At 48.5% G+C, this 24,749-nt stretch overlaps 1 protein-coding gene across 4 annotated transcripts; it reads right to left on the bottom strand.

Moving 5' to 3' along the window:
* Positions 1 to 1,378: 1,378 nt before the first annotated feature.
* On the bottom strand, positions 1,379 to 23,781 carry sfxn5a (sideroflexin 5a). 4 transcript variants are annotated; one of them, XM_086181942.1, is made up of 14 exons: positions 23,243 to 23,704; positions 21,559 to 21,627; positions 18,779 to 18,856; positions 18,444 to 18,470; positions 17,274 to 17,328; positions 16,773 to 16,798; positions 16,596 to 16,649; positions 16,416 to 16,472; positions 16,162 to 16,227; positions 15,116 to 15,206; positions 10,499 to 10,614; positions 10,250 to 10,335; positions 3,900 to 4,017; positions 1,382 to 2,613 (listed from the first exon to the last, which is right to left on the bottom strand). In XM_086181942.1, exons 1-14 carry the CDS (start codon positions 23,288 to 23,290, stop codon positions 2,536 to 2,538), a joined length of 969 nt encoding a protein of 322 aa, XP_086038068.1. In that variant the 5' UTR covers positions 23,291 to 23,704; the 3' UTR covers positions 1,382 to 2,535. The 4 variants fall into 4 exon arrangements, 3 of the variants coding, with proteins under 3 accessions (XP_086038069.1, XP_086038070.1, XP_086038068.1); XM_086181943.1 differs by lacking the exon at positions 10,499 to 10,614 and having other exon boundaries at positions 1,379 to 2,613; positions 10,194 to 10,335; positions 23,243 to 23,775; XM_086181944.1 differs by lacking the exon at positions 10,499 to 10,614 and having other exon boundaries at positions 1,379 to 2,613; positions 23,243 to 23,702.
* Positions 23,782 to 24,749: the final 968 nt, after the last annotated feature.

Raw genomic sequence — 24,749 nt, 5'->3', positions numbered from 1 at the left:
GGAGCGACGTCCCCCGGCCGTCCCCCGGCACCTGAGTCAGCAGGGCAGCCGCCCCCCCGGGGCCCTCGCCGCTCGAACGCTCAACTGACAGCTTCTTTAATGGATATTTGTGTTTTTTTCTTCGCTAACGCCAGATATCACAAGTGTTTTATTATTGGTTATGAAGTGAGACAATTATAAAGTGATAAATCATGCAGCGAAGTCACAGTTGTCACGTTGCATCAGCCAAGCAGCAAGAAGCACACGGAATTACCATCAATGGGGGGGGGGGGGTGCTTTTAATGCGTATGAAAACGAAAATTGCTGGCTGGAATTGTGGCTGACATCCGAACACAACTGAAGCCGAGCTGCAGCTCCTGCGGGCCTTCGTCGCCGGCGCCCAGCGCCAAACGCTGCTTTTGTCCCGAAGCCCCCGGCAGGAACCAGCAATCATGAAAGGGTTATTTGGCCAGGAAAACGGTGACTCGGTAGAATTCAGTCACTTTGTTTTTGCAGCTCTAAATGTCGACGTTGGTCGATGATCGCTCTCCGGGGCAGTGAAGGTTATTAAAGGACAAAACTCCACACTCACCATCTATCAGTTGCAGCGCGAAAACACGACAAATAAAATCCTCAAAAGTGCAAAAACCAGAAGCTGAAATCACAGGAATTGAAAGGAGTGAGTGGGAGTAACTGTTACGTACCAGGTAACGTTTCCATCCAGTAACACCAGTATGACGTCAACCAGGCCAGGATGCGTGAGCTGCATCGATCGGTAAAGCAGAACGAGTCATCACCTGGTCAGGTGGTCAGGGGAAGGAGCGGCTCGGTCGCCGCCACTCAGGCTTTGATCAACGGGGACGTGAGACACAAATGACTACGACGTCCCGCGCCGATCCGGCATGCGGTTGCCATGGCAACCGTCCAACGCGATGACACTGACGCGACCAGGACGAGAGGTAGCGAGTGAACACAAGCAGAAGTTCCTGGAGGCCATGTTGGCTCACTTTGAGCAACTTCCGGTGGCAGCCATGTTGGATTACTGGGTTTTACTTCTTCAACAGGGATGCCTGATATTGATGCTTCTTCTTCTTCTTCTTTTCCAACAACTGATGTTTTACAGCAGATAGTTTACAAGTATGAGTCAACTTTATGAAAACAGGTGTGATACTTATTGTACATGCAACAGTTACTACTACAGTTACTGGTCCTCACAAGCACACGTAGCGGCTCGAACTGCCTTGACAGGTTTTGTGTACTTGTACTGTCCCGCTGTCTCCTGATGTGAGGGGGGGCTGCTTGAGTACTAGTATGACACACGGATGCGTCACGTGTTTGTGTGTAGTGAACAACTTGTGGCGCCTCATACGACTTTTTATAAAAGACAAACTGGGCCGGACCAAAGTGGCCCCCAGGAAGCAGGGACCGGGGTCGTTACTCCACATGAAGAACTCCCATCATGGAGGGAGGGGCGTCGCACCCACGGTGATCTGTTTGTGCGCGTCGGAGGTTCATTTAAAGTCAAAATCAAAAAAATAAAAAAATAAAACAGGACAACAGATTGATTTGGAACCAATTTAATGCCCATGAAGGCAACAAGTCATTTCATCACAGTGCCCTACACAGGTTACTCATTCCCCCAGGTGTTCCTCCTACCGTGTACCAGTGAGTGTGTACCTGACGGACCAGAACAAATCCCCTGCCACCCAGTTAAGAGTAGAAGTACACAAGTATTATCAGGAGCCACAGTAAGTTGCTTTCTCAAAACTTCCTGGCAGAAGTGAGAGGAAACGCAAAGCAGAAATGCATTCCTACTGTTTTTGAGTTGATTTTTTTATACATTTGTACCTGAGTTGTTTTTTTTTATTCTCACAGACATGGATTTTTAATTCCAGCATGCAAGTCACGTGACCGTGTTTGTGTTTTAGGTGGACGGCTCGTAAAGCTGCCGATGAACTCCAGTGGAAGGATGTTGGGTTTAGATGAAGGAACCGGAGACGCGACGGCGCCTCCGCGTTCTCCTGGAGTTTTCGTCTCTAGAAAACACAGCCTAGAACAGCTGGTGCGTCCATCCGTGGTCGTCCACACCTCAGCCCTGTTTAAGACTCAGTCAGACCTGCACATCGCAGTGAAGTTCAAAAACGTTTTTTTCTCTCCGTTTTTAAAAATGTTCCTTTTTATTTGGTTTAATAGTCTTCAAAGTATGTAACATCATCTCTGGGGTCATGAGGTCCAGCTGGCTTCTTGGACACATTCACAGGCTGCACTTTCCCCACCTCCACTGGTGTATGTTTGTAAACAAGTATTTGTACTTCTGTATTTAGTAAAGAATATATGTACTTAACATAAAGACCTAGACAACCCTCTCCTCTCCCGACCTGTGTGTCCATGTCGCAGTACCACAGCACCTCAGTGCCACAGTACCGCAGTAACAAAAGCCATCACAACATGTTCCAGACTGCTGCCTTATGCTAACTGCTAGCAGGCTAACAGCAACCATTCATGCCGCCTCAGACGGGCTGAGCGGCGGGTCCCACGCTCACGTGTCGCCATCACTCACAGACCTTTATTGTATGTCACAGTCTTACAATTGGTTGCCACGGCGATTTCCGGCTCAAGCTGATCCACACGGATCTGTGGAAATAAAAGAAAAACAAGAAGGTCATATTGTGAATCAAAATACTGTACAAGGTCACCTCCTGTATGTGCGTGCATACATTACGACTTACATGAATCTGCTTCTTAAAGATCTGAAACCCTTTCATTTGGAACCAAATAATTCCTAAAGACGTCAAATGATTTACTGCTAATGTGCAAAAGGAGCCAATTTGGCAAACGCGAGTCTAATTTGAGGCTTGCATCTCCTAATATTTGAACCAGAGACAGATGGCTGTTGGAGGCAGTCTTAATCAGACATCTTGGTAGGTGTGAAATGGGGAAGTGGGACAAATTGAGTAGGCGGGCGGTCCGGGGGAGCGGGGCATTCATGTTGCTTTTTGGGGAGTTCTTTCTTCTTCTTCTTCTTCTTTTTTTTCATCTGCTATCCTTGTCAAAGTGCAAAAAGGAGTTGTGAGAGAAAAACAGGCCCCTCCGTGGAACGGGAGGCAGCTTTTCACAGGACTGTTGGCGGCACATATGTCTGAAGTTTTTTTGCCATATGGCCGTCTGAGCTATTTCCAGTGGTAATTAAATCCTTAACATTAGAGAGCCAGAGCGTGTTGGCTGGTGTCAGCGAGTCACTTGGCGAGAGGACAAAGACAGGAAGAGATGGAGTGAAAAACAAAATAATGCCTGATGACTGGAGCAACACGCGGCAAGGCGACGAGGCTAAAGTTAGCACCCAGGCTGCTCGCGCGCATAGCATCAATGAATCGAGCCCAGACGATAGCAGGGCGGGTCACGTCTCTGAGGGATGCGCCTCGTTACCAGAGAGGCTCAGGGACGTCGAAGAGCTCAGGACCCCTCAGTCACCGGGTCGGATCCTCAGCATCTTCAGGATCGGAGGGTGAAAAAGAGCAACAACAAAAGGAGCTCGCAGTTGAATCACTGATTCAAGCCCAGCAGTCCCACTGGCACCGGGAGTGGAAGGAGTTAAAGGAGAGCGAACTGTAAATCCTCACAGTGAGATTCAAAATTGATCCCTCAGCGAACGATCTGATGATTTCTGATACCTCGAAGTTTAAGGTGTGCAGTTTACTGAAGCCTCTTCCCCTACCCTTGGGTTTCTGAGGCTGACTAATCTGGTTCCCACTGCCAGAGGACAAGGCGCCGTTCTGTTTCATTCTGGTGTGTAACGGCACAACAGAAATGCAGTTAAGGCACCAGAAAACGGCAGACAAGCAGCACAGAGAGAGCAGCAGTGAAGGAGAAGCTCAAACTTTAATGACAGACAATCCAAAGCAGGTTTTAGGAGGAAATACCTGGGACATCTGCGGAAAGAGACTGATGGCGAGAGGGAGCGCCAGGCTGAAGGCAGCGAGACACACCAGGCTGTGGACAGGCAGGACGAGCCTCCGTCGTCTCTGGAGGAGAGGAAGCCTGGAGGGAGAGATCAGCGCTCTGGTTAAGTTTCAGCAACGTACGTCCGCGCTTCAAGAGTCTCTGCAGGGCCTGCTGGGTGTTTGCGTGCTTCGCGGGGTCGTGGAATGTCGCTTTCATTGGTTGTGGATCTGAAGCTGAGTCGGCGGGTTGACCTCAAATCCACGAGGTCGAGTTTCAGGTAACGAGGAGGAGGCGTCGGTTTTAAAGCAGCTACGAACCCTGAGTTTGTGTTGAGTTTGGCGGCCCCTCTGGCCATAAGTGGAAGTGTTTACCATAATAAAGACCGCACCGGCCCTTAACAATTACCAATTAAGTTTGCTTTAAAAAAATTGAGAAAGAATTTGATACACAAATCAAAATTACAGCAAAAATACAAAATAATTGCGGGATTTATGGTGTAACCCAGAGGAAACACATAAAAGTGCAGTAAAATACAGTTTAAAATGACGCTTCAGTGGTTCGCTCCTGATGATGTGAGACACTCGAATCACGGGGGGGTGATTAAAGATCGCTCACACATATAAAATTACTAACTACAGGTAACTTCAGACGACGAGCATCATCTGTTGCTCCACCAGCTGAGTCTTCTTCAAATGTAAAACTCAAGTTACAGAAGTTCAAGCTGCCTACGGGACAACAGTGCAGGTTTTGGTTTTGAGGGTCCTTTGTTCAATAAAGGTTTTTGGGGTTTTTTGAAGACAAGAAACACGAGAGGAATTGTCTTTGGAGTGGCCTTGGAGGAGGTCTGGCGCTCTCAGCTGTTCAGGTTAACAAACACACAAACTGGCTGCAGTAAGACGCTCAAGGGTTTTCTTGAGAAGCGTCCAAGAGCCCAGAACAAGCAGCGTCCAGTGAAAAGCATCTCTGCGCTGTCGCCTCGATCCAACCAGCTGCTGGATCAACCCCAGACGGCCCGGCAGCGGTCTTCAACTTTCCAAACCCATAAAGTCCCCATCCAAAATTCACTGTGCGTTTGCGGCACAGATCCGACCCAGAAAGCTCCTGAGGCCGTCTGACTTCCTGCCCGGGCGTTTGTTTGAGTACTGGCTTGATTTTTGTGTCTGTGCTGGTAAACACACTTAAATCAAACGCTGTATTTTCTCCATGTGAACAAAGATCATATTTTTAGGAGCTCCATATCCAGAAACATGTTTCCTGGTCTGACGCCCGCGTCTCCTCCCTCCTCGCTGCCCTCTGTAGGATAATCCCCTCTTCACCGTGTGGGGCAGCCAACCCAGCAGGAGCTTGAGAAGGAGCCGCTCCATCTCTCCTCCACCAGCAACGCCTCTCCCCCTAACGAGGAGAGCTACTGACTAATGAGGGAGCTCATTAACACATATGGCTGCCATGCTTTAATTAGGCTACACACACACAAGCCCACGCACTCACACACACACACACACACCTAAAAGAAAACGGTATGATAAAAAAACTAAAGTCAACGGGAGAAAGCTGTGGGGTACATTTGTGTGAGTCTGAAAACTGTTCACTCAGGTAATCAGGTGAAGTAAACCAGCCAGCAGGTTCTGGTTCAGGTCGTCCTCCGGCTAAACTGTTCCCCTGAGCCCAGGGTTCCGTTTCATCCAAGATCCCCGCTGACACAGGGAACACAGGACAATCTGACAGCACATCAGCGGTTTGCCACATTACAACAGGAACAGAAGCTGTACAGCAACGTGGTTTATTTTCCCCAAATCAAACAATAATAATTAACATTTAACCCCTTTTTGTTTTTATCTTGAGCCTCAGCTTCCGTACTGCGTCCAGAGCAGCGCAGACCTGAGTCCTAGAACCCGGGAATCAATCAATCAGGTTACCTGATGTTTGTGGTTAAAAGCCTGAAATAAACCCTGAGGTTGACGATGGCTCAAGACACTGAAACGCTCAGTCACGTGACGCGAACGCATCAGGGATTTCGTGAGGTTGAAGTTGCAGTTTGTTGGAGGGTAACTTCGGCGTGACACTTCTCCAGATTTAATTTATGCTTCAAACGACACAACATTGGTGTTAATTAGCAGAGACGATCCGGCTGATCGGCTCGCATTCTCGTGTTTGAGATCATTTTCAGCAACAATCCAAATTCCACAGCAAAAATATTGATTGGCTCTTCAGGGGTGTTACGGTTTACTAGCACTGAAAAGATACTTAACAAAATCAATTACCTGATGATATTTTAATCATCCGCTACCATTCAGTGGCGTTGTCATAATTACTGAGACTCCATGTCACTACTCTTTTAGTTTTAAGTTAAATTCATTTGACAACAACGGAGGGGGGGGGGGGGGTGGCTGCTTGCAGGGGAAATACAAGTGTTTAACGGTGCGTTTGAGTGGAGTTGGTAACGGTTGTTGCTGAAAACAAACTGGGGTTAAGACGTGCAACTTGAACAAAAAATAAAATTTAAAAAGCAAGCCAGCACTTTTTTGAATCCTTCCAGCCTGTTTGGTACGAGCGGCAATCAGTGGTGACCTGGATTGTTGGAGTCCTGCTATAGACAAGGTACTACGTGAGGAAATACTTCAATTAAGGAGTTTAAGTGGGTTGTTAAAGGAATATTCCATTCATATGACAGTGGAAGCAGCAGTAGCAGCAGTGGTAGTGGTGGTAGTAGTAGTAGTAGTAGCAGCAGTAGTAGTAGTAGTGGTAGTAGTAGCAGTAGTGGTAGTAGTAGTAGTAGTAGCAGAAGTGGTAGTAGTAGTTGTAGTGGTAGTAGTAGTAGTAGCAGTGGTAGTAGTAGTAGTAGTAGCAGCAGTGGTGGTAGTCGTAGTTGTAGTAGTAGTAGTAGCAGTGGCAGCAGTGGTGGTAGTAGTAGTAGTAGTAGTAGCAGCAGTGGTGGTAGTCGTAGTCGTAGTAGTAGTAGCAGCAGTAGCAGCAGCAGTGGTAGTCGTAGTCGTAGTCGTAGTAGTAGTAGCAGCAGTAGCAGTCGTAGTCGTAGTAGTAGTAGCAGCAGTAGCAGCAGTGGTGGTAGTCATAGTTGTAGTAGTAGTAGTAGTAGTAGCAGTGGCAGCAGTGGTGGTAGTCGTAGTAGTAGTAGTAGTAGTAGCAGTAGCAGTGGCAGCAGTGGTGGTAGTCGTAGTTGTAGTAGTAGTAGTAGCAGTAGCAGTGGCAGCAGTGGTGGTAGTCGTAGTAGTAGTAGTAGCAGTAGCAGTGGTGGTAGTAGTAGTAGTAGTAGCAGTAGCAGTGGCAGCAGTGGTGGTAGTCGTAGTAGTAGTAGCAGTAGCAGTGGAAGCAGTGGTGGTAGTCGTAGTAGTAGTAGCAGTAGCAGTGGCAGCAGTGGTGGTAGTTGTAGTAGTGGTAGCAGTAGCAGTGGCAGCAGTGGTGGTAGTCGTAGTAGCAGTAGTAGTAGTAGTAGCAGTAGCAGTGGCAGCAGTGGTGGTAGTCGTAGTAGCAGTAGTAGTAGCAGCAGTGGTGGTAGTAGCAGTAGTAGTAGCAGCAGTGGTGGTAGTCGTAGTAGCAGTGGGAGCAGTGGTGGTAGTCGTAGTAGTAGTAGTAGTAGCAGTAGCAGTGGCAGCAGTGGTGGTAGTCGTAGTAGCAGTAGCAGTAGCAGTAGTAGTAGCAGTAGCAGTAGTAGTAGTAGTAGCAGTAGCAGTGGCAGCAGTGGTGGTAGTCGTAGTAGCAGTAGCAGTAGCAGTAGTAGTAGCAGTAGCAGTAGTAGTAGTAGTAGCAGTAGCAGTGGCAGCAGTGGTGGTAGTCGTAGTAGCAGTAGCAGTAGCAGTAGTAGTAGCAGTAGCAGTGGCAGCAGTGGTGGTAGTCGTAGTAGCAGTAGTATAGTAGCAGTAGTAGTCCTAGTAGTAGTAGCAGTAGCAGTGGCAGCAGTGGTGGTAGTCGTAGTAGCAGTAGCAGTAGTAGTAGCAGTAGCAGTAGCAGTAGCAGTAGTAGTAGCAGTAGCAGTGGCAGCAGTGGTGGTAGTCGTAGTAGCAGTAGTATAGTAGCAGTAGTAGTCGTAGTAGTAGTAGCAGTAGCAGTGGCAGCAGTGGTCGTGGTAGGACGTCCCAACATCAGTTTCCCTCCTGAATGCGGCCTGACAGCCTTTCCCTCACGTGTCTATCAAGCTTGTCTTTATGCGAGGGTTGGCCGCTCGCTGGTGTCGCCGGGCAGGTGGATCCTGTGTGGGTGTGCAGCCGCTCACTCTGCCTCCAACATGAAGGAACGAAGCTGTTTTCCCAAAGCTGCTCTCAGCAGTGCCATCCATCATGGAGGGGCTGGCCCGCCACCCATCTCCCTCCCCTTGTTCTCGCTCCATTGAGTGTCAGTGAAGGCGAGCTGACATGGAGGATATCTGAGTACTACTCACCTGCAACCACAGTCAGTCTCACACACTTTCTCTCTCTCCCCCGCTCTGTCCCTCACCCCTACTCCCCCGTTCATTCATTCAGCTGCCAGGAATCCCAAACACACCTGGTCAGCCGGCCTGGCTGCCTGAGCCCGCCTGCTCAGAGCGGCCGGGACAAGTGCTGTCAAGGATTTACAAAGATGGCTGCATTCCTCAGCACACCGCCATCGATCACGCAGCGGCCGCATAAACACACCGCGTCATTAAGACCTGATTACAGTCACATCACACAACACCCCATCTCAGCCGAGACGAGCCCATTGATTCTTCTGAGCAAATGTTTTCGAATATGTTGATAGTTTTATTATTAATTTATTAATTAGAAGTTATTTGAAATTGTAATGACTCCTGTCTTCTATTAGACACAACAGCATCTTTCCCGTTTTCGTCACTGCCATGACAACAGCTAGAGGGCACTCTGAGAGCGTATCCCTCCGCCGAGGCAGAGCAGCGATGAGCGATGAGGCCTGAGTCAGACTGTTCCAGAGTGAGAGGGAGGGAGACACGAGGACAGACAAAAGTGAAAACATCATCGGATGCAGCTGTGCATCAGGTGAGGACAACAGTGTCCTAGCGGCGTCTGCTATATCAGGATTACTTCCTGTAACCACTCGGTGGCGCTGTGAGTTAAAGTCAGCTTGGAAGGGTCTTCAGACCGGGACTCTCAAAGATCAACTGCCTACTACAGTTTCCTCTTCTAAGGTGAAGGAGCCGCCTCGCCACGGTAACGCTGTGAAACCAAAACTCTTCACCGTTGCCCATCGACAAGTTCTTTCACCGGAGCTTTCAACCTCGTTTCCATGGCGACATTCCGGAGCTGCTGCAGAGGCGCATGCACCGACTTACACTGGCCAAGCAGGAATCTTCCGGTTGGGCCTCTGCTACCTCGAATGTGACCTCAGTCCTGCTGCTCCTCCACACTTTCCCGACGGATCAGATTCTGATGGTGAAACAAGTCATTCCGCGAGAGTTGAGCGGGACACAAAAGCTGCTCAGCCGCCATTTCACGCGGGCGAGCCTCTAAAGCCGGGAACAAACAAGCTCCCAGAAGGGAAAAACAACCGCAGCGCCACAGAGCCAGAGCTCATCCCCACCCCTCCCAACCCTCCCCGTCTCCAATCCCAGGGTGCCCCACACACTAGTGCCTCACCCATCACTGGGTGGAGGTGGCACGGCATGGCTCAGGGGTAGAGTGGCCGTCTAGCAACCGAAGGGTCCCCATAATTGCTCCTGATGAGTAGGCTGGTGCCTTGGCAGCCTCCTCCATCAGTGTGTGAGAGTGTGTGTGTGTGAACAGGTGAATGAGACGATGCTGTAAAGAGCTTTGAGTGCCGCTCAGGTGGAAAAGCGCGCTATAAATTTGAGTCCATTTACCACTGGGGTCCCTCACACAGGGGTCAACTTGATCTCGGGGTCCGTCACAGCGGCCCCTCCCACCTTGGGCACGCCTCCGATGACCTCACAGCAAGGCCTCCCACGTGTGAGCACACATTTTCCTAGAATTGCTGATTTGCAATAATACTGCAATACAGTACTGAGAACTACGTCTACGGGAGCCCGCAGCCTGATGTGTTTACTTTGTGCAGTATGTGAACTGTGTTTCTATGATTATTGCAGTACATTAACATCAACCTCGGCTCGCCACGCGGATCTGGAGCGGGTTCTCATGTTTTCCTGACTGCGGCGTGACGCCATGACGATGGAAACCTCTGGGTTGGACTTTTGAGTTGCAGCTCAATTATCGCCATCGTCCACTCAAGACTCGGAGTTCCTCTTTACTCAGCAGCTGACACGTCCAAAGATACGACGCCGGATTCGTTCTCTTGAGGGAAAAACTCACCCAGAATGCAAAGATGGCTCGATCTGATAAGAGGGAGGTGATGCCGAAGGCCTTACTTTTCCAGAGCAGCCATGATGATGGGAGGCAGCACCAGGATTGGCACAGGGAGGACCACTCTGGTCAGGGCCGTCTCCAGAAGTGCCTATCAAAAAACAACAACAACAACAAAAACCCACATCTTAAAAAGTGTTTCTTATTTGCCATTCAATAACTGTTTGATGATGAAACGACACAAAGACGTTGCCTTTATAAAAATATACAGTTTTCCATGTCAGTTGTGAAATTTCCAGAGCGAGGCGACATACATGCCTGGCAGCCACTTTGGATATTCCCACCACATTCCCGTTGTCGTCGAGCACACGGATGCCCTCCGACAGCTCCGAGTGCCTCATGAGCACCACGTTGCAGACGTTCGCACTCGCTGCGGAGAGGTGAGAATGTTCAGAGATGAAAGCCAAGTGTCTCACGTCCAGGAATTTGACGTTTTTTATGATTTCACAAATTGTCTCTTCACCGTGGGCTGGGGTGCAGGATCAGGCAGCCTGAGCAGAGCTGCAGGGGGGGTTCAGTGCGTACCTGCAGGGCACCGCGGCAGCTTTCATTACATGTGCAGGATAGGCAGGTGATTACCGTGACAGCATTTCTGCCTTTTTTTTTTCCATTTCCTGCGATCATGAAGCAATTATTCAGACCCCCGGATGAAGAGTTGTCATATTGTGGGCAGACAGAATGATTTGTCAGCTTTGACATCTCCAAGAGCAGTTTGTTGTGCTGATGATTTCCAAATAAAAAGACTAAAACAGACTGAAGCTACTTAGCTCCGACCCAACAGTGAAGGCAGCTCAGCTCCGACCTGACACAAGCGCAGGGTTTGTTGTCCCGCGGCCTGAACCCTCAGCCACAGCCTCGGCGCGCCACCACTTCAATAAACAGTGTATCAGTCACTGGCACGAGTTCATTGTTTCCAGGCCAGAGTTGCTTTTTCTTCCTCCAACTTCTCCAGCATTATGATCTCCACGTCAGGTCCTGTTAGATCTGACTAACGCGTTCTTGTTTCGGGGGTTCTAACGATGTCTGGGCGACGTCTTTACGCGTGGATCTACGTCTCAGTCACTCCCAGACGTGCACTGACAGCTGGGAACCCTGCAGACGAGCAGTACTTCAACTGGTGCTGTCCAGAGTCCACATCCCACTGGAGCGTGCAGCAGATGGGCGTTCGCCTGAACCGGCTGGGCCGATAGCGACGTCAAACCTGTGTGACGGGCTTCAACAGCCGCCCGCTGGCAGACAGCTTCTCTGCTGACTGACACGCTGCTGGTTCGAATCCCATTCAGCAGCGTGTCAGGAGACATTCACTTACACAGTGAGTCAGGAGCAGACAGGGGCTACAACAAATTCTCAACACACAACTTTCACAGAGAACGTCCACACAGAAGCCCCCGATGATGAACTTAACATCCCGACCCTGCAGACGGTTCTAGATCTGCCCCACCTGTAACGCCTCATGAGACCCCCCCCCCAGGAAAAGAGGAGTATCCAGAAGATGAGGCTCTCTTCGTCTGCAGGAGGAGCAGAAGGCAGAGGGCAGAAAAGCACTTCAGGCCAAGATTAAGAGGAGAAGGACATTTCAGGCTGAAAACTTGTGAGAACGGGAGAGAAGAAAGAAGGAGAACGGCACAGAACCAAGAGAAGGACGTCCAGTAGATGACAGCAAAGAGACGCTCCTCAAGTGTGGTGCTCAGATGAGCTGACGGTGACCTTTGACCACTAAAATATTTCCAGGTCACTCTTGATCCTGGTGGATGTTTGTACCAAACTCAACCCGTATCCTGCAGGCACTGAGATGTGAGGCGGTGAGGCCAGCGTTTACTCACCGCCTCACATCTCAGAGAGACACAAATCATTTATTCGCCAACCTCAGCGCGCTGACCGAGGCGGCCGCCTGCTCCTGCAGCAGCGGTGCTGCCCTTTGATTGATTCACCAAAGCCAAAATGAACACAAATGCATGTTAATATAGCGGAACCTTTCTGCTTGACTCTAACAGTAATAACAAAAACTCATTTTAGAGAGTTTAGCGGAGGAGCCGCCGGCCATTTTAATTTAAGACAACAGCGTTTGGCGTTATCTTTACGAAGGGCTGCAGGGCTGGCAGGTCGCTTCGTGAGGGGAATTCAAATAGACATTCTTACCTACGAGGGATTGTTCTTCCACACCAATTAATACAGGCACAGATTGCCAAATTTGTTGCCAAGGATTAAAAAAAAAAAAAACTACAGCAAAGTGATCAAATTTTCATCGAGGTAATTATAAAACTGAATCAATTAATGTAAAATCTACACTGCATTAAGATTATGTGGCTATAATTTGTAATTATTTGGAATAATTACATTTATGCACATTCTAATTGCCATCTATTAACTAGTGGGACACGCGCGGAAACGCATCAAGGAACTTCTTGTGTAATTATTTCCTAAATATCACAAATAATGACAAATATTTTCAAAACACAACAAATTAATTATCCTCCCAAATGTCTGGCGTCAGGGCTTCCCCTCCAGTTAAGGTCTTCATAATATAATTGATTGACAGGCCACTGCTTGATTAGGTTATTACAAATAAATATAGCCTTAAGTAAGCAAACAAAATCAAGCAGGTGAAAATTCAAACAGCACTTTGCTTTCGCTCGCTTCAATTAGCTTTTTTAATTACCTTTTATGTGTGCTTACCAAAACAACAACAGCAACAACAATGAACAAACAGAAATCAGGTAAATGAGGCTTTGACATAGACGCCACTTTAAGGGTAATTACCCAATTTGTTTGCGGCAGCAGAGTTCTAACGAGCAGCCAATTACCAGGCAAAGGCTGTGCTGTAGAAACCTGTTGATTTAATTAGAAGAACCGCAGTGGTAAGAAAGGGGAGGCAGGCAAACAATTTAATTATGAGCCAGCAGCCCGGGGCATTCTGGGACAAGGGTCTATACCCCTGGGTGCGATTGTGTGTTTGCACGAGAGCGATAGAGAGTCAACTGTGGCTACACACACGTCTAACAAAGCAGGCACACAACACGTGGCTGACCCCGCGTAGGGGAGAGCGGACGGCGAGGAGCCGCGTTTGGCTCTCGTACAGCAATTCACAACCATCAGAGCCGTTTTCACAGACGCCACCGAGGACCAGCCAGATTATTACCGGCTGCTTCACTCCCTACCAGTGAGTCACTCGCATTTTTACAGCGCTAAGGTGGAGCATCAGAATCCAGCAAGATTTGTTCAAAAGAACACAAATTCCTCGCTCCAGAGCGGGACGAAACACGCCACATTAACATGCACTGCAATAATCCCATGATGCACCTTGCTCTTATGTTACGACTGAGGTCTTTGTGAGAGGTGCCATCCGGTTACAGACTGAAGACGCACGCCAACATGACATCCCGAGACCGGAGTTTCCCTCCAGACTTTGACCTGAAACCACACCTGACATGTTCCTGCTGTGGCGCGAGAAGGAACATCTCAGGATAAAGTCCAGTCAAAATGGAGGCGAGCGTGGTTCTCGCCGGACTGAGCAACGTTCACGTGTTCGTACTTGTGTGTAACAGTGCTGACTGAGTATCACACTGGCCCAGAGGGCATCACGGAGAGCAGCTGGAACCAAAGCCTCCCCAGCTCTGACGCCGTGGACCTGCGGGAGGACACCGGCACCCATGGTTTCGACAACAGCAGAAATCAATCGGACCTTGCATCAAGGGTGATGATGTTACGGCTCAATCCCAGTCTGGCACTGGGAAAACTGCCACCTCTGCCATTTCAGGAGATCACCGTGAGGCAGAGGGCCACTCAGGCTCCGGTTCTGGCCCCCACCAGGGAGCTGGCTCAGCAGATCCAGAGGGAGTACCAGGAGCCAGCAGCTGTGTTCTTGTCGTGCTGAGTTGCAGACCGACCTCTCACAGCTCGTCAAAATGCCTGTGATGGACGAGGCTGATGAAATGTTGAGGCGGGCTTCGGTGGATCTATGAGATCTTTCAGACGCTGCCAAGCTCCGCCCAGCTGATACGCCTGTCAGCGACGATGCCAGCTGTCATGATGGGATCCTCCGATTCCATATCAATGCAGAGAAGCAGGACTGGAAGCTCCTGACCTGTACAAGACCTAACCAATCACACGGGATATAGTTTTGTAGCTATGTGGAGGAGACGGGGAGAGCTGCAGCTACATGGGGAGGTGGTCGTTTTGGCCGTCAGGGAGCAAACCCCCCCCCGAAGGACAGCGAGCAAACCCTGTAGGATACAGAGACCTTCTATCACCCCACCATCATGGATTGGAGTCAGACTGGGTTTTAATGTTTGTTAAACAAAAAAAGTACTTTTGTTTTTGTTCACTTCTGATGCCTCGCAGACAGGCAGGGCAAAGTTTGTGGTCTTCCTTTTGACGACTTTATCTGGGTTAAGATATTTAGAAAACGCTGCTTACAGGGTGGGTGTTGCTTTAGTAGCGTCCTTGTAAACGTTCCCAGACGAACCCATGAAGTATTGATATGTTTCATACTGCCACCTACCCTGACGCTACTGGTTACTAGACTGAATGTACTTCATGATCCTTTTCTACCTTGGAGACGCTCAGCAACTTCACTGTGTTGTTTCATTGACTCCTGGTGGAGGCTCCCAAACCGTGACACTTACACAGGTGGCGCTGTGGATTGAGGTCAAATCAAAATCTGTGTATTTCAGCGCCAAGTATTTCAATTCCACAAACCGTTGTATAAGTAGGCACAGCGACGGCCCTCGACTGGCTGAAAGCCAGATATTGTAGTTGGATTTTTACTACTGGTTGATCTGGCAGCAGCTTCCACCATCGACAAACTGCTGGCTAACTGCAGAAGAGTCACAGGCTGAACGAGGGAACCACTGTGAGACTGTTGAACCTACCCACTGCTGGGAAGGGAATGAACCTCTGCACCAGCAGCCTGGTGGTTGGGCTGAAGCTCCTGGCCTTCTGGATGAACACACTGAGCCCCACCTGAAGGACAACACACACACACACACACACACACACACACACAATCAGACACTGAATACTTAAACTCGTCTATCTCTTTGGAACATTAAGGGTTAATTGATCCTACCAGTGCAATAAAGCAAAGGAAAGCACTAATAAACCTCCAGGTGTCAAAAAAAAAAAATCACCATTTTAATCTGTGCACAATGAAATGATGTGTTTCACTGTGTTTTAATGCACTAGAGGGCTGCAGTCAAAATGTGCTTTCAGATAACCCACCACTGTGCCGCTCAGCAGCCCCCGGCCCTCCCCAGCCCGGCGGGGGTTCGTCACCAGAGCAGACGTTTAATTGGAGAGCCCGTGCCCCCCTCCCGGCCTGTTGTTCCACCCTCAAGGCACCCTGCAATTTTTTTCTGAGCTTGTTGCTGTTGTCAAGCCCGGGGGCAGCTGCTGGATGAGCGCCCAGCAGGAGCAGTAATTGGCTCCGTTTGAGCGCCGTGTCCACACCAAGGCTGCATCAGGCAGGTGCGGAACTTTTATTTTTCCCCTTTTGACATCTGAGGGCTCAACTGACCAGGGCCCTTCAAGGATCGATGTTCACGGTTTTGTTTATGTTTAACTTTTGTAATTTGACCACTCTTTAATCGGTAAAAACAGACGGTGTTGCACCATCAGTGATTAACCTTCGTAAGAGAAGGAATCTGACAAATACAGAATAAAGTATAACCCAAGGGACAGGGTGTGTGAGAGTAGAAACTCCCACGTCTGCCTTTCTCTACCGGCAGCGCCGCGCCTGACTGAAACAACTGCTTCCATCCAAGCATGAGATCCTTTCATCAAAAGAGAACTTCCAATCAGCAAATGAAGTCAGTCAGATCAACAATTATTGATTAAAGCCCATAACATGCAGGTTAAGTGACAACAGGTCAATAAGTGACTCGCTTCTGCCAGCTGATGGCATCCAATGAGAACTCACAGCGATGGAGACCGCGCTGGTCACCGCCCCCACGTACCCCTGGATGAATTTGCTGGCCGACGTTGGCTGAAGTAAAAACGGAGGAGAGATTCAATCGTGAGAGAAGGTCAAATGTGTCCGAGCAAGAAAACCCTCTCTCGATGCAGCCACCCGTCACCTCCGCCAGTAGAAGGTCACGTTTTTGCTGCTGTCCCTCTATTACAAACATTACACAAAAACTATTGAGCCAGTTTTCTTGAAACTTGGCGGTTTACCTTGGAGGCGTTGCGGTTGCAGTAGTTAACGCAGGCGTTGTGACTCTGGTTTAACCACTGAGGAAGTCAGGAGTGGAGAGGCGAGGAGCACGTCAGTTGATGGCTGTCGTCACGCGAGACGCGTGAAGTGTCTGTTGATGGCACTTTGCCAGGTGTGCTGACCCACAACAAGGTACTCACCTGCCAGAAGACGGTGGACAGCAAGGTTTGATTTGGAAGAAGGAGGCCGACAACCTAAACAAATACAAAAAGGAGACCGCAAAGTAAAATTGTACGAAAAGGTTCAATAAAGCCTGATGATGCAATGTGCTCATTTGCCCCGTGGACTAAAAGTACTAGGATGAGCGGAACGCTTACCACTGGCGTCCCAAATGGAATAAAACCTGTTCAGGGACGAGAGTTGACGTGAGGCTCCTGTGCATTCCGATAAAACAGCTAGAAGTTAAGCAGTGACATTCCTGATGCTGCGCTCCAGACCTCCCTGGCGTTCATGCAGGCAAGACGGAGCGGGAAATTCAGCAGCTCCTCCCTGATTCAAATATGTGGGCCTGGTATCTAAATGGCTGCTCCCTCCCTCCCCCTCTCCTCTCCTCTCATCCCTCCTTCCTGACACGACAAAGTGAGCCTGAAAAAGGGGCTTTAAGGCTGGACCAAAATACTCATGCAAGCTTCTTCTCAGGTCTTAAGTCACCATGGGAGCCAGCCTTTAATCAGTGCCCAGCTGAGAGTGACCTTTTCCAGGTCTGAGTAAACCTGAGGTGCCCCGTTGAGGTGTTGCAGTTCACAGGGGGAACGCCGCTTCCCTTTTGGACCACATAACACGACCCCGGATCCCACTTCCACGCTAAAACATCGTACCTGACATCCGAAAGGGCATGAAGATCTTCTCCCCCGTGTCAGGGTGGACGATGGCCTGCAATCAGAGGCAAACGGTTACGAAGAAGACGGAACGATTTAAGCTCTGGGGGGCACTAAAAGGGAAGTTTCAGGGTTATTACTAATTAACACCTGTCTTCCATTATCGTATACAGCGGACAACACAAGAGATTACGAATGAATGTGGAGACGTTTGGCAAAGCAACCGTATTCAACGACTTGTTACACTCCACAGCAGCAGTTCTCAAACTTCATGTTCCAGACTCACAACTCCACCCCCAGTCGGCCCCGTTTGGACAGCTTTGGCTCGACAGTGACCCTCAGGTGTGGAGACGCTTTAGTGGACATCAAGCGCTTCTCACAAGCATTTAGGGCCTCATGAAGCTTGACAATCCAGAGCTGCTATCACACCTGGCCTGCTCCGTTTACGTGACGTCAGAACCAAAATAAGTCAGCGATGGCGTGGCTCAGGTCCGGAGCAACGTGAGGACAATCCTGCTTCAGCGAGTGTGAGCGCACTCTTGCACTGATCATGGATCTGATCCTCAAAAACACACCATCACACAGTTCCATCGTTTTTGATGGTTGGCAATTTAGCTGAAAAAAGGTCAAGACATTTGTGAAGCACGGAAGGAAAAAGATGAGGAAGTTAGCTTAGTCATGAACTAGTTATTATTCTAGAAATGTATCATTCTTTTAATTAAAATGATGTATTTTAAGGTCAGGGCAGTGGTCACGCGTTAGATTTCTTGTGTACGAATTTTTGTGAAAGGCCTTTGAACCCAGTAGAGGACCCCCCTGAAGACCCTCAGGACCCCTGAAGGTCCCCGGACCAACACTGAGAACCCTTATTCTGAACAAACAGTCCGCAGCCTTCAGCGTGAGCCACTTCCTGACATGTGATTACAGCTCCTCGCCAGCATGGCCAAAAACATTTGGGTGGTGCACTTAAAAAACAAACAGCATGACGGAGCACTTTTTAAAAACGTGGCATCTCCGGACCCTCGTCCTTGCAGCTGCATTTGTTGTAGAAACAAGTAAACGTTGAGCTGAAGTGCAAAGAACGGTGTCAGGTTCTCTAACAACAAAGCAGATCGAGATCAGTGTGTGTGTGTGTGTGTGTGTGTGTGTGTGTGTGTGTGTGTGAGTCACCTGCTTTATTTTCTGGGCTTTCCAAAGCTGTAGAGACAAACATCAAACATCTTCAATGAGAAAATCATCAGTTTAGCAGTGATTAAGACTGTGACTCATGTCTACTTTCCAATTTTTAAAATTCAGTTATTTATTGAACAGGAAGTCGTGCATTTGCATACGGCGATGGATTATCTACGATAGGTCAGCCGCTGGTTGGTTTCCTGACTTCTAAATGCTTCCCTGAACACACCACCGTGTTTCCAGGAGAACAGTGAGAGAGTGTCGGGCCATTAAACAGGGTTTTACTTCCTCCAGAGAGTTTGCTGACTCGAGTCACGTTTGTGTACTTTTACCTGAGCGTCGGTCACACCTGGAGGCAGAGTTCCATGCTTGTAACAGTCCAGCAGCTCCACACACTCTTGAAGACGCTTCTGATTCATAAAACAAATTAAGAAAAAAGGGAAAATAAGGTCAGCATAATACAAACAGGGTTTGCTACATGAATCCTAATGTGTGACAAATTTGTCCCGATGAAGCGTTCCTGCTGCTTTGGAGTCGACGAGCGAGCTTCCTACGAGGTAAAGAGCAACACTGCGGCGCCATCACGGTCTGATCCTGAGTCAAACAGGAGACCATGCGGCCCAATTTGCTCTAATTAGCTCTACAAATGTGCGTATGATGGTCTGTAAAATCCCACCCGTCCCTGTTCCACTCTCATCATTAGGGGCAAGTCGAGGCTACGCCTGGCCCAGCAGGGCGCGAGAGGTGTGTGAGGCCACCCTCCCAGCTGCTGCCCCACATGTCCACACCTCATCACATCCCGGCAGCTACCGCCACTATTACTGTCACCAAAGAGCCCACTAACAGCTTCATTACCCAGAGTACCACAGCTCTGATGACTCCATGGCAAGATGTCAACACAAGTGGGACCTGAGGAAAGGTTAGGAGGAGCAGGGCGGCGTTTAGAGGGAGAGAGAGAGAGAGAGAGAGAGAGAGAGAGAGAGAGAGAGAGAGAGAGAGAGAGAGAGGGGAAGGTCCTTCAGTGGGTTCAGGGCATACAGCTGTGCGCCTTTTTATCATAATGAAAACAACATAACAAAGAGGGAGAGAGAACACACAAAACCCATAAAGACAAGAGACCACACAGCTGTGAGTTAGGTAGGAAATTACATGTGACAGGTGTGTGTGTGTGTGTGTGTGTGTGTGTGTGTGTCAGTGCAAAAGTCACCAACTAAAGTCTGCGTTGGACTCTGAGTTGATTAATTATCCTGAGTATGAGTCTGGGTCTCGAGTCATCAAGTCCAGGTCGAGTTCCTACCTCCCCTCCACCAAGGGGGGACGCCATGCTAGCCCTCTCCCCTCACCCCCCCTCCAGTAACCCTGTCGTGACAGGGGGCCACGCTGCAACGCCTGAGGGCCGTTGTGTAATCAGGTTACCTCTTTTATGTGAGCTTGTGAGGTTATGTCACAGGGTTTGTTACGCAGGTGAGAAGCCAGAGGTGAGACTGAGGAGGCGCAGCTGAGACGCTCACCGTCGTCAGCCAACAAAAACTACCTTTCACGGCCGATGTGAGCAACGGTTCTGCATGGCGGAGTAGAATTAGCGGCAGGTGATTTGTAGCTCCACTATCCTCAGCCGGTTTCAGCTAAATCTCTCAAAAACTCAGCTTCAGTTATTAATTGGGGCAACAGGAGAAATGCTGGAACATCCTGGTCCCAACATGTGACTGGTGCGTGACTCAGACGCAGCCACGGCTACACACTCATTCAGGAGTCCAGGCGGTTGCGGTTTTATCAAACACACAAATCTGCCTCAGGGGCCTTGGTGGTTCAGGGGCCTTCATGGTCCCTGCAGCTTATCTAGACTGTCCATGCAATAAGGAACTGACTTCCAAATCTTGGTATCACACCTGGATGTAATTTTATATGTAATTGCAGTCATTTCTTTCCATTGTTCCGTAAATTCAATTTAGAAGTGCTTTAAAGGGTCATGCGTTGATCATTAACAGCTGCAGAACAAGTTCTTCCTCCTCATCTTGGGCTGGTTGCGATGAATCCGCCTGCTCTGGTCGGCAACCCGGCATTGCCGACTCATCAGTTTCAGCCTGTATGCAGTTATGATTTTGAACAGTACGGCACAGATGTATGTTTTTGGTTTTTTAACTCTTCAAAGTGGTACTTTGGCTTCCAAGTACTTACAATTCCATGTTTAGAGCTCACAGTAGGATTTTCTTCTTTCCTGAGCTGGTTTCTGTGACTCCAGAACAGACAGGCTCAGCCTCGTGTATTTAGCTTGAAGCTAATGGCGACTTCCAACCCCCGTGTTTGTGTTCAGTTCAAATCGAAGGGTTTGTGGATTATTGAGCACACGGCTGCATAAAGAGGACGTGGATTTCGCTGCATGATGCACTTAAAAGTGTTAGTAAAGTGACATTTTTGGACTTTGCCGTTTTGTTGCTGCAGCTGTTGTTAGCCGTCTGTCTCCATGAGCATCAAGCTAACTAAACGTTCTGGAGTCACTAAGAAGGAATGAAGGATGGAAAAATGCTTTGTGAGCTTAAGAATCCTATTTCTCAGTCATAAGAAGTATAATTTGATTGATGTATCACTTTAAATTTGTATTTTGAGTACACATTGGAAAATCAAAACTAATTTTCCTTGATAACCACACATTTATTGTACAGAAAACTGCAATACTGCATGCAGCAACATTCCACTCCGACTTTTTCACCAAAACTCACAGCACTAAAACAAACTACAGGTGTGAAATTACCCAAGATGCACTGCGACGAAGACCACATTCAGATTTTATAGGAGGAGGGCAGTGTAGTTATGGGCCTGGGAGCAGGTGAGTAGAAGTATTCTGGACATACAGAAGTTTTTGAGGATATATCTTCTGAGACAATACTGCAGTAGTGAGGAGTAGGTCTTGCTTTATATCTGCTGCCTCTGTTTAAGTCTTTATTCTGTGCACTCGCTGTGGTCTCCTCCATTTTCTCCCGTCAGGAGGACAATGATGCTCCCAGAGGTTTCTGGCGCGATGGTGATGCGTGGCGTCGTCGGGAGTCATGTGACGTGCAGGTAGAAAGACAGTTCAAGCAAGCGGATCTGTGCAATGCTACACTTTAGGTACCTCTGACACGAAGAGGGTGCTGGGGTCAATCACATCCAGGAAGTGTCTGAACCGGCCCAAGAATGTGCTCTACCACGGGAAGGAAGGACAAGACAAGTTACTCGAGGCGCCACATTGGCAAAGTCCACAAAAACATTCACTCCAGACGCAAATGAAAACGGAAACTTTCACTGTGTTTAACAGGTCGAACAAAAATAAAATGAATAAATTCTACTGAAGCAGCTGAGTTGAATTCTAGTTTTGTTTCTCAGAATGAGTCACGCAGATTCCAGCTGTTAGCCAGTAACCAGATGTTCCAACATCACTCCAGGTGGAGCCTCCTCATTTGGACCTCTGATAAACTCTCTCCCAATTTAGGAAGCCAAACCAACTGCCACCATTTGCAATTAATTTCTATAATAACTGTTCCAGAAATACTGTTCCATCATTTACTCATTACTGAGCATAAGGAACCATTTTGGAGATACAGAAACACACCGCGGCGCCTTGAACGCCACTCATCGCTCCCTAACCGGGGTTTAATTACAGTAGCTGCTAATTTGGATGGAAGTCTGATGTCTGACTCACAGCTGCGCCTGCTGGCTTCCTGAGCGTACGGATGGTCCCTAAATCACGGCAGCGCTCCCAACTGGTTTAGACTCAGATATTTATTAATGCCGCTCCAGTCTACCAGTTTAATGAACACCTGAGTTTATGGATATGAGCTGGTAAACTGGTAAACTCAGACATTTATTAATGCCGCTCCCACTCCAGTTTACCAGTTCTGACCAGATGGAGGAATATGACAGGACATTTATCCATAACCTCAACATTTGACGTGTTAGTTAAGTCATTTAGTTTGCAATTGATCAAAACTCGTAATAGTCTCTGTTTATTTTAAACCTCAACAGTTAAATAGTAAACATCCTTATCCTTTCTAGTTAACTAGTCACCCTCAAAGGAGGCTTTGACATGTTAATTCGTCAGCATGTAGGCCTTCACCTTTTAACTAAATCAGGAAAATGCTGCTTATCAGTTAACTAGTAAGACTTCTAGTGTAACTAGTTGGGTCCAGAGGGAAACCAGTTTACAGAAAGGTGACCAGGAACTATCAAGGTACGAGTGCAACGCCTGACGTCATATTAATGGGGTAAAGGCGCCACTGGTTAAGGAGAACCAGTGACTAGTAGTGGTTTAGTTCAACCTGTAGAACAAAGCAGTGAACTGGGACCAACTACAACGATGACAAAGACACAGAGGAAGACACAGATGAGACAGATGTCCAAAACTTTGGATTCTCCCCTCCCTCCAAGAGCAGCTTCCTGGGTATGCCTACGTCACTCCTCGCATCCAATCAGATTACTCTTAAGTTGGCACACTGAAGAAGTGTTCAGAGTTTGTCTTAACTTGTTAAAAACACTCGACTAATATCCACTCAGAAATGTATGAACGTCTTTTTTCCTCAGGCACAACTTGGACAGACTTGGTCACCAACACTATTTTAATGACTGCCACCGCACCACTTTGCGGTGACCGCAAATTTGGTAGCACCAAACGTTAGCTGACGTAGTTAGCATTAGCTCCTGTAGCTCGTCTGGCTCTGCTCGTGACTTGAATCAGTCGTATGAGGCCACTCAGTATGCGCTATAAGCTTTGAACACTTGGAATTTCTTGGAACACACGAATAGTGAGAGGAAGTGGTCACCTGGTCGAACCGGGACTCGCCCCACTGGAAGCTCGGGGTCTCGGCCATGCTGCTGGGGAGCGTAAACAACTTCGGCTTCCCTCTGGAGCTGACACTTCATGAGAGCTGTCGCAGCCAGCAAGCAGCGGGTCAAGCACTGGTGCATTGAGGGTAATGTAGTTCCTCCAGGTTGCTTCGTCCGGCCAGGCCAAAGACTTGACTACACTTCCCAGAAAAGCATGCATTGTTTTTATTTCTACACACACGGAGTTCACCCGGGAGAGAGTGAATGAGTCTGCCGCTCTGATGCTGTTGGTGGAGGCGCTGGAGGAAGCCGCTCCAGTTTAGAGGAGAACACGGCCCCCTAGTGGCGCTCTCACGTCACCATCATCAGCACGAGCGATGCTATGCAGCATTCACAGCCTGGAGAACTCGCCCCAGTACGAAAGGAGTTCCAAACCAGCGTACAGGGAGAGGTTTGATTGGTCAGTGTTCGTCTCCTGTAGACCAGTGGTGCTGCTGGAGGCATTTATCACGTGATAAATCACAAGCGGAGCTTCATCTCACGTGGTACACTTACACACAACAGCTGTGACGTCGGATCCATCCAGTTTCTTTCTTGCTTCGGAGTTTCAGGGTGTGCTCACAGCCTCGGTGTGTCAGTCCTGCTTGTGACGGTGTTGGGGCTCCTTAATAAGATTTCAACTTCTAATTGGATTTAGTTTTGTCCAATTAAATAATTGCTGCACATCCCCGTCTCATTTCCAGCTGGACTTGGACTTTGTTCAACTCTCCTCTTGAAATGACTTCCCCTCAGCTGCGCTGGCAGCATTTGGCTTTCCTTCTTTCTAAACCCTGATTGGGTTCTACTTCTACTCCACTTGAACTGACGGTGGTACCTGGAATTCAGAGCCCAGGACTAGTTTTCATATTTCTGTCGAATAAAAAAACCAAAAACAGTCGCGTCTCAGTTCAGCAGTAAAAGTGTAGTCCAGGCTTCCTAGATTGAAGCCGTGTTGGAACCCAGCCGCTACTCCTCTCAGACAACGGCGGCTCTCCAGCTTTTAAGAGTCAGCTTGTGTTTGACCTGGTGTTTCCTCCGGTTAGACACATCACCACGGTGACACCGTTCCATCCTCTCATGTAGGTGTGTTCTCAGGTGGAACCAACTCAGCAGCAGAACACAGTCCCTACCCAGCTCTAGCGGTCACATAGTGATGGCCCCAAGGCCCAGGAGGAGCCATTGACCGGCCGCTGTTGAGATGAAGTGCGTTAATGACCTACCAGTTTATATCACTGGCCATTTAATTTGTACACTTGTGCATGGACTTATTAGTAGAATGAGCAGGAACAGGTCCTAAACCCATACAGGATTATGGAAGATCCGGTTCCCTTGTCTCAGAGTCACTAGTTTTCCGTGACGTCTCTGCAAGATTTAAGATTCAAAGAGCTAAACAACCACATAATTCACTTTTTACCACTGCTTTGTTGTTTGTTCTTTGCCGAAACGAATGACCAGACTTGTCAG

The sequence above is a fragment of the Aulostomus chinensis genome, chromosome 17 (genome assembly GCF_037954235.1).
Source record: "Aulostomus chinensis isolate RoL2024-O1b breed Wild chromosome 17, RoL_Achi_v1.0, whole genome shotgun sequence".
Taxonomy (NCBI): Eukaryota; Metazoa; Chordata; class Actinopteri; order Syngnathiformes; family Aulostomidae; genus Aulostomus; species Aulostomus chinensis.
Note: the sequence above shows the minus strand (reverse complement) of the source record. Positions and strands in the feature narration are given on the sequence as shown.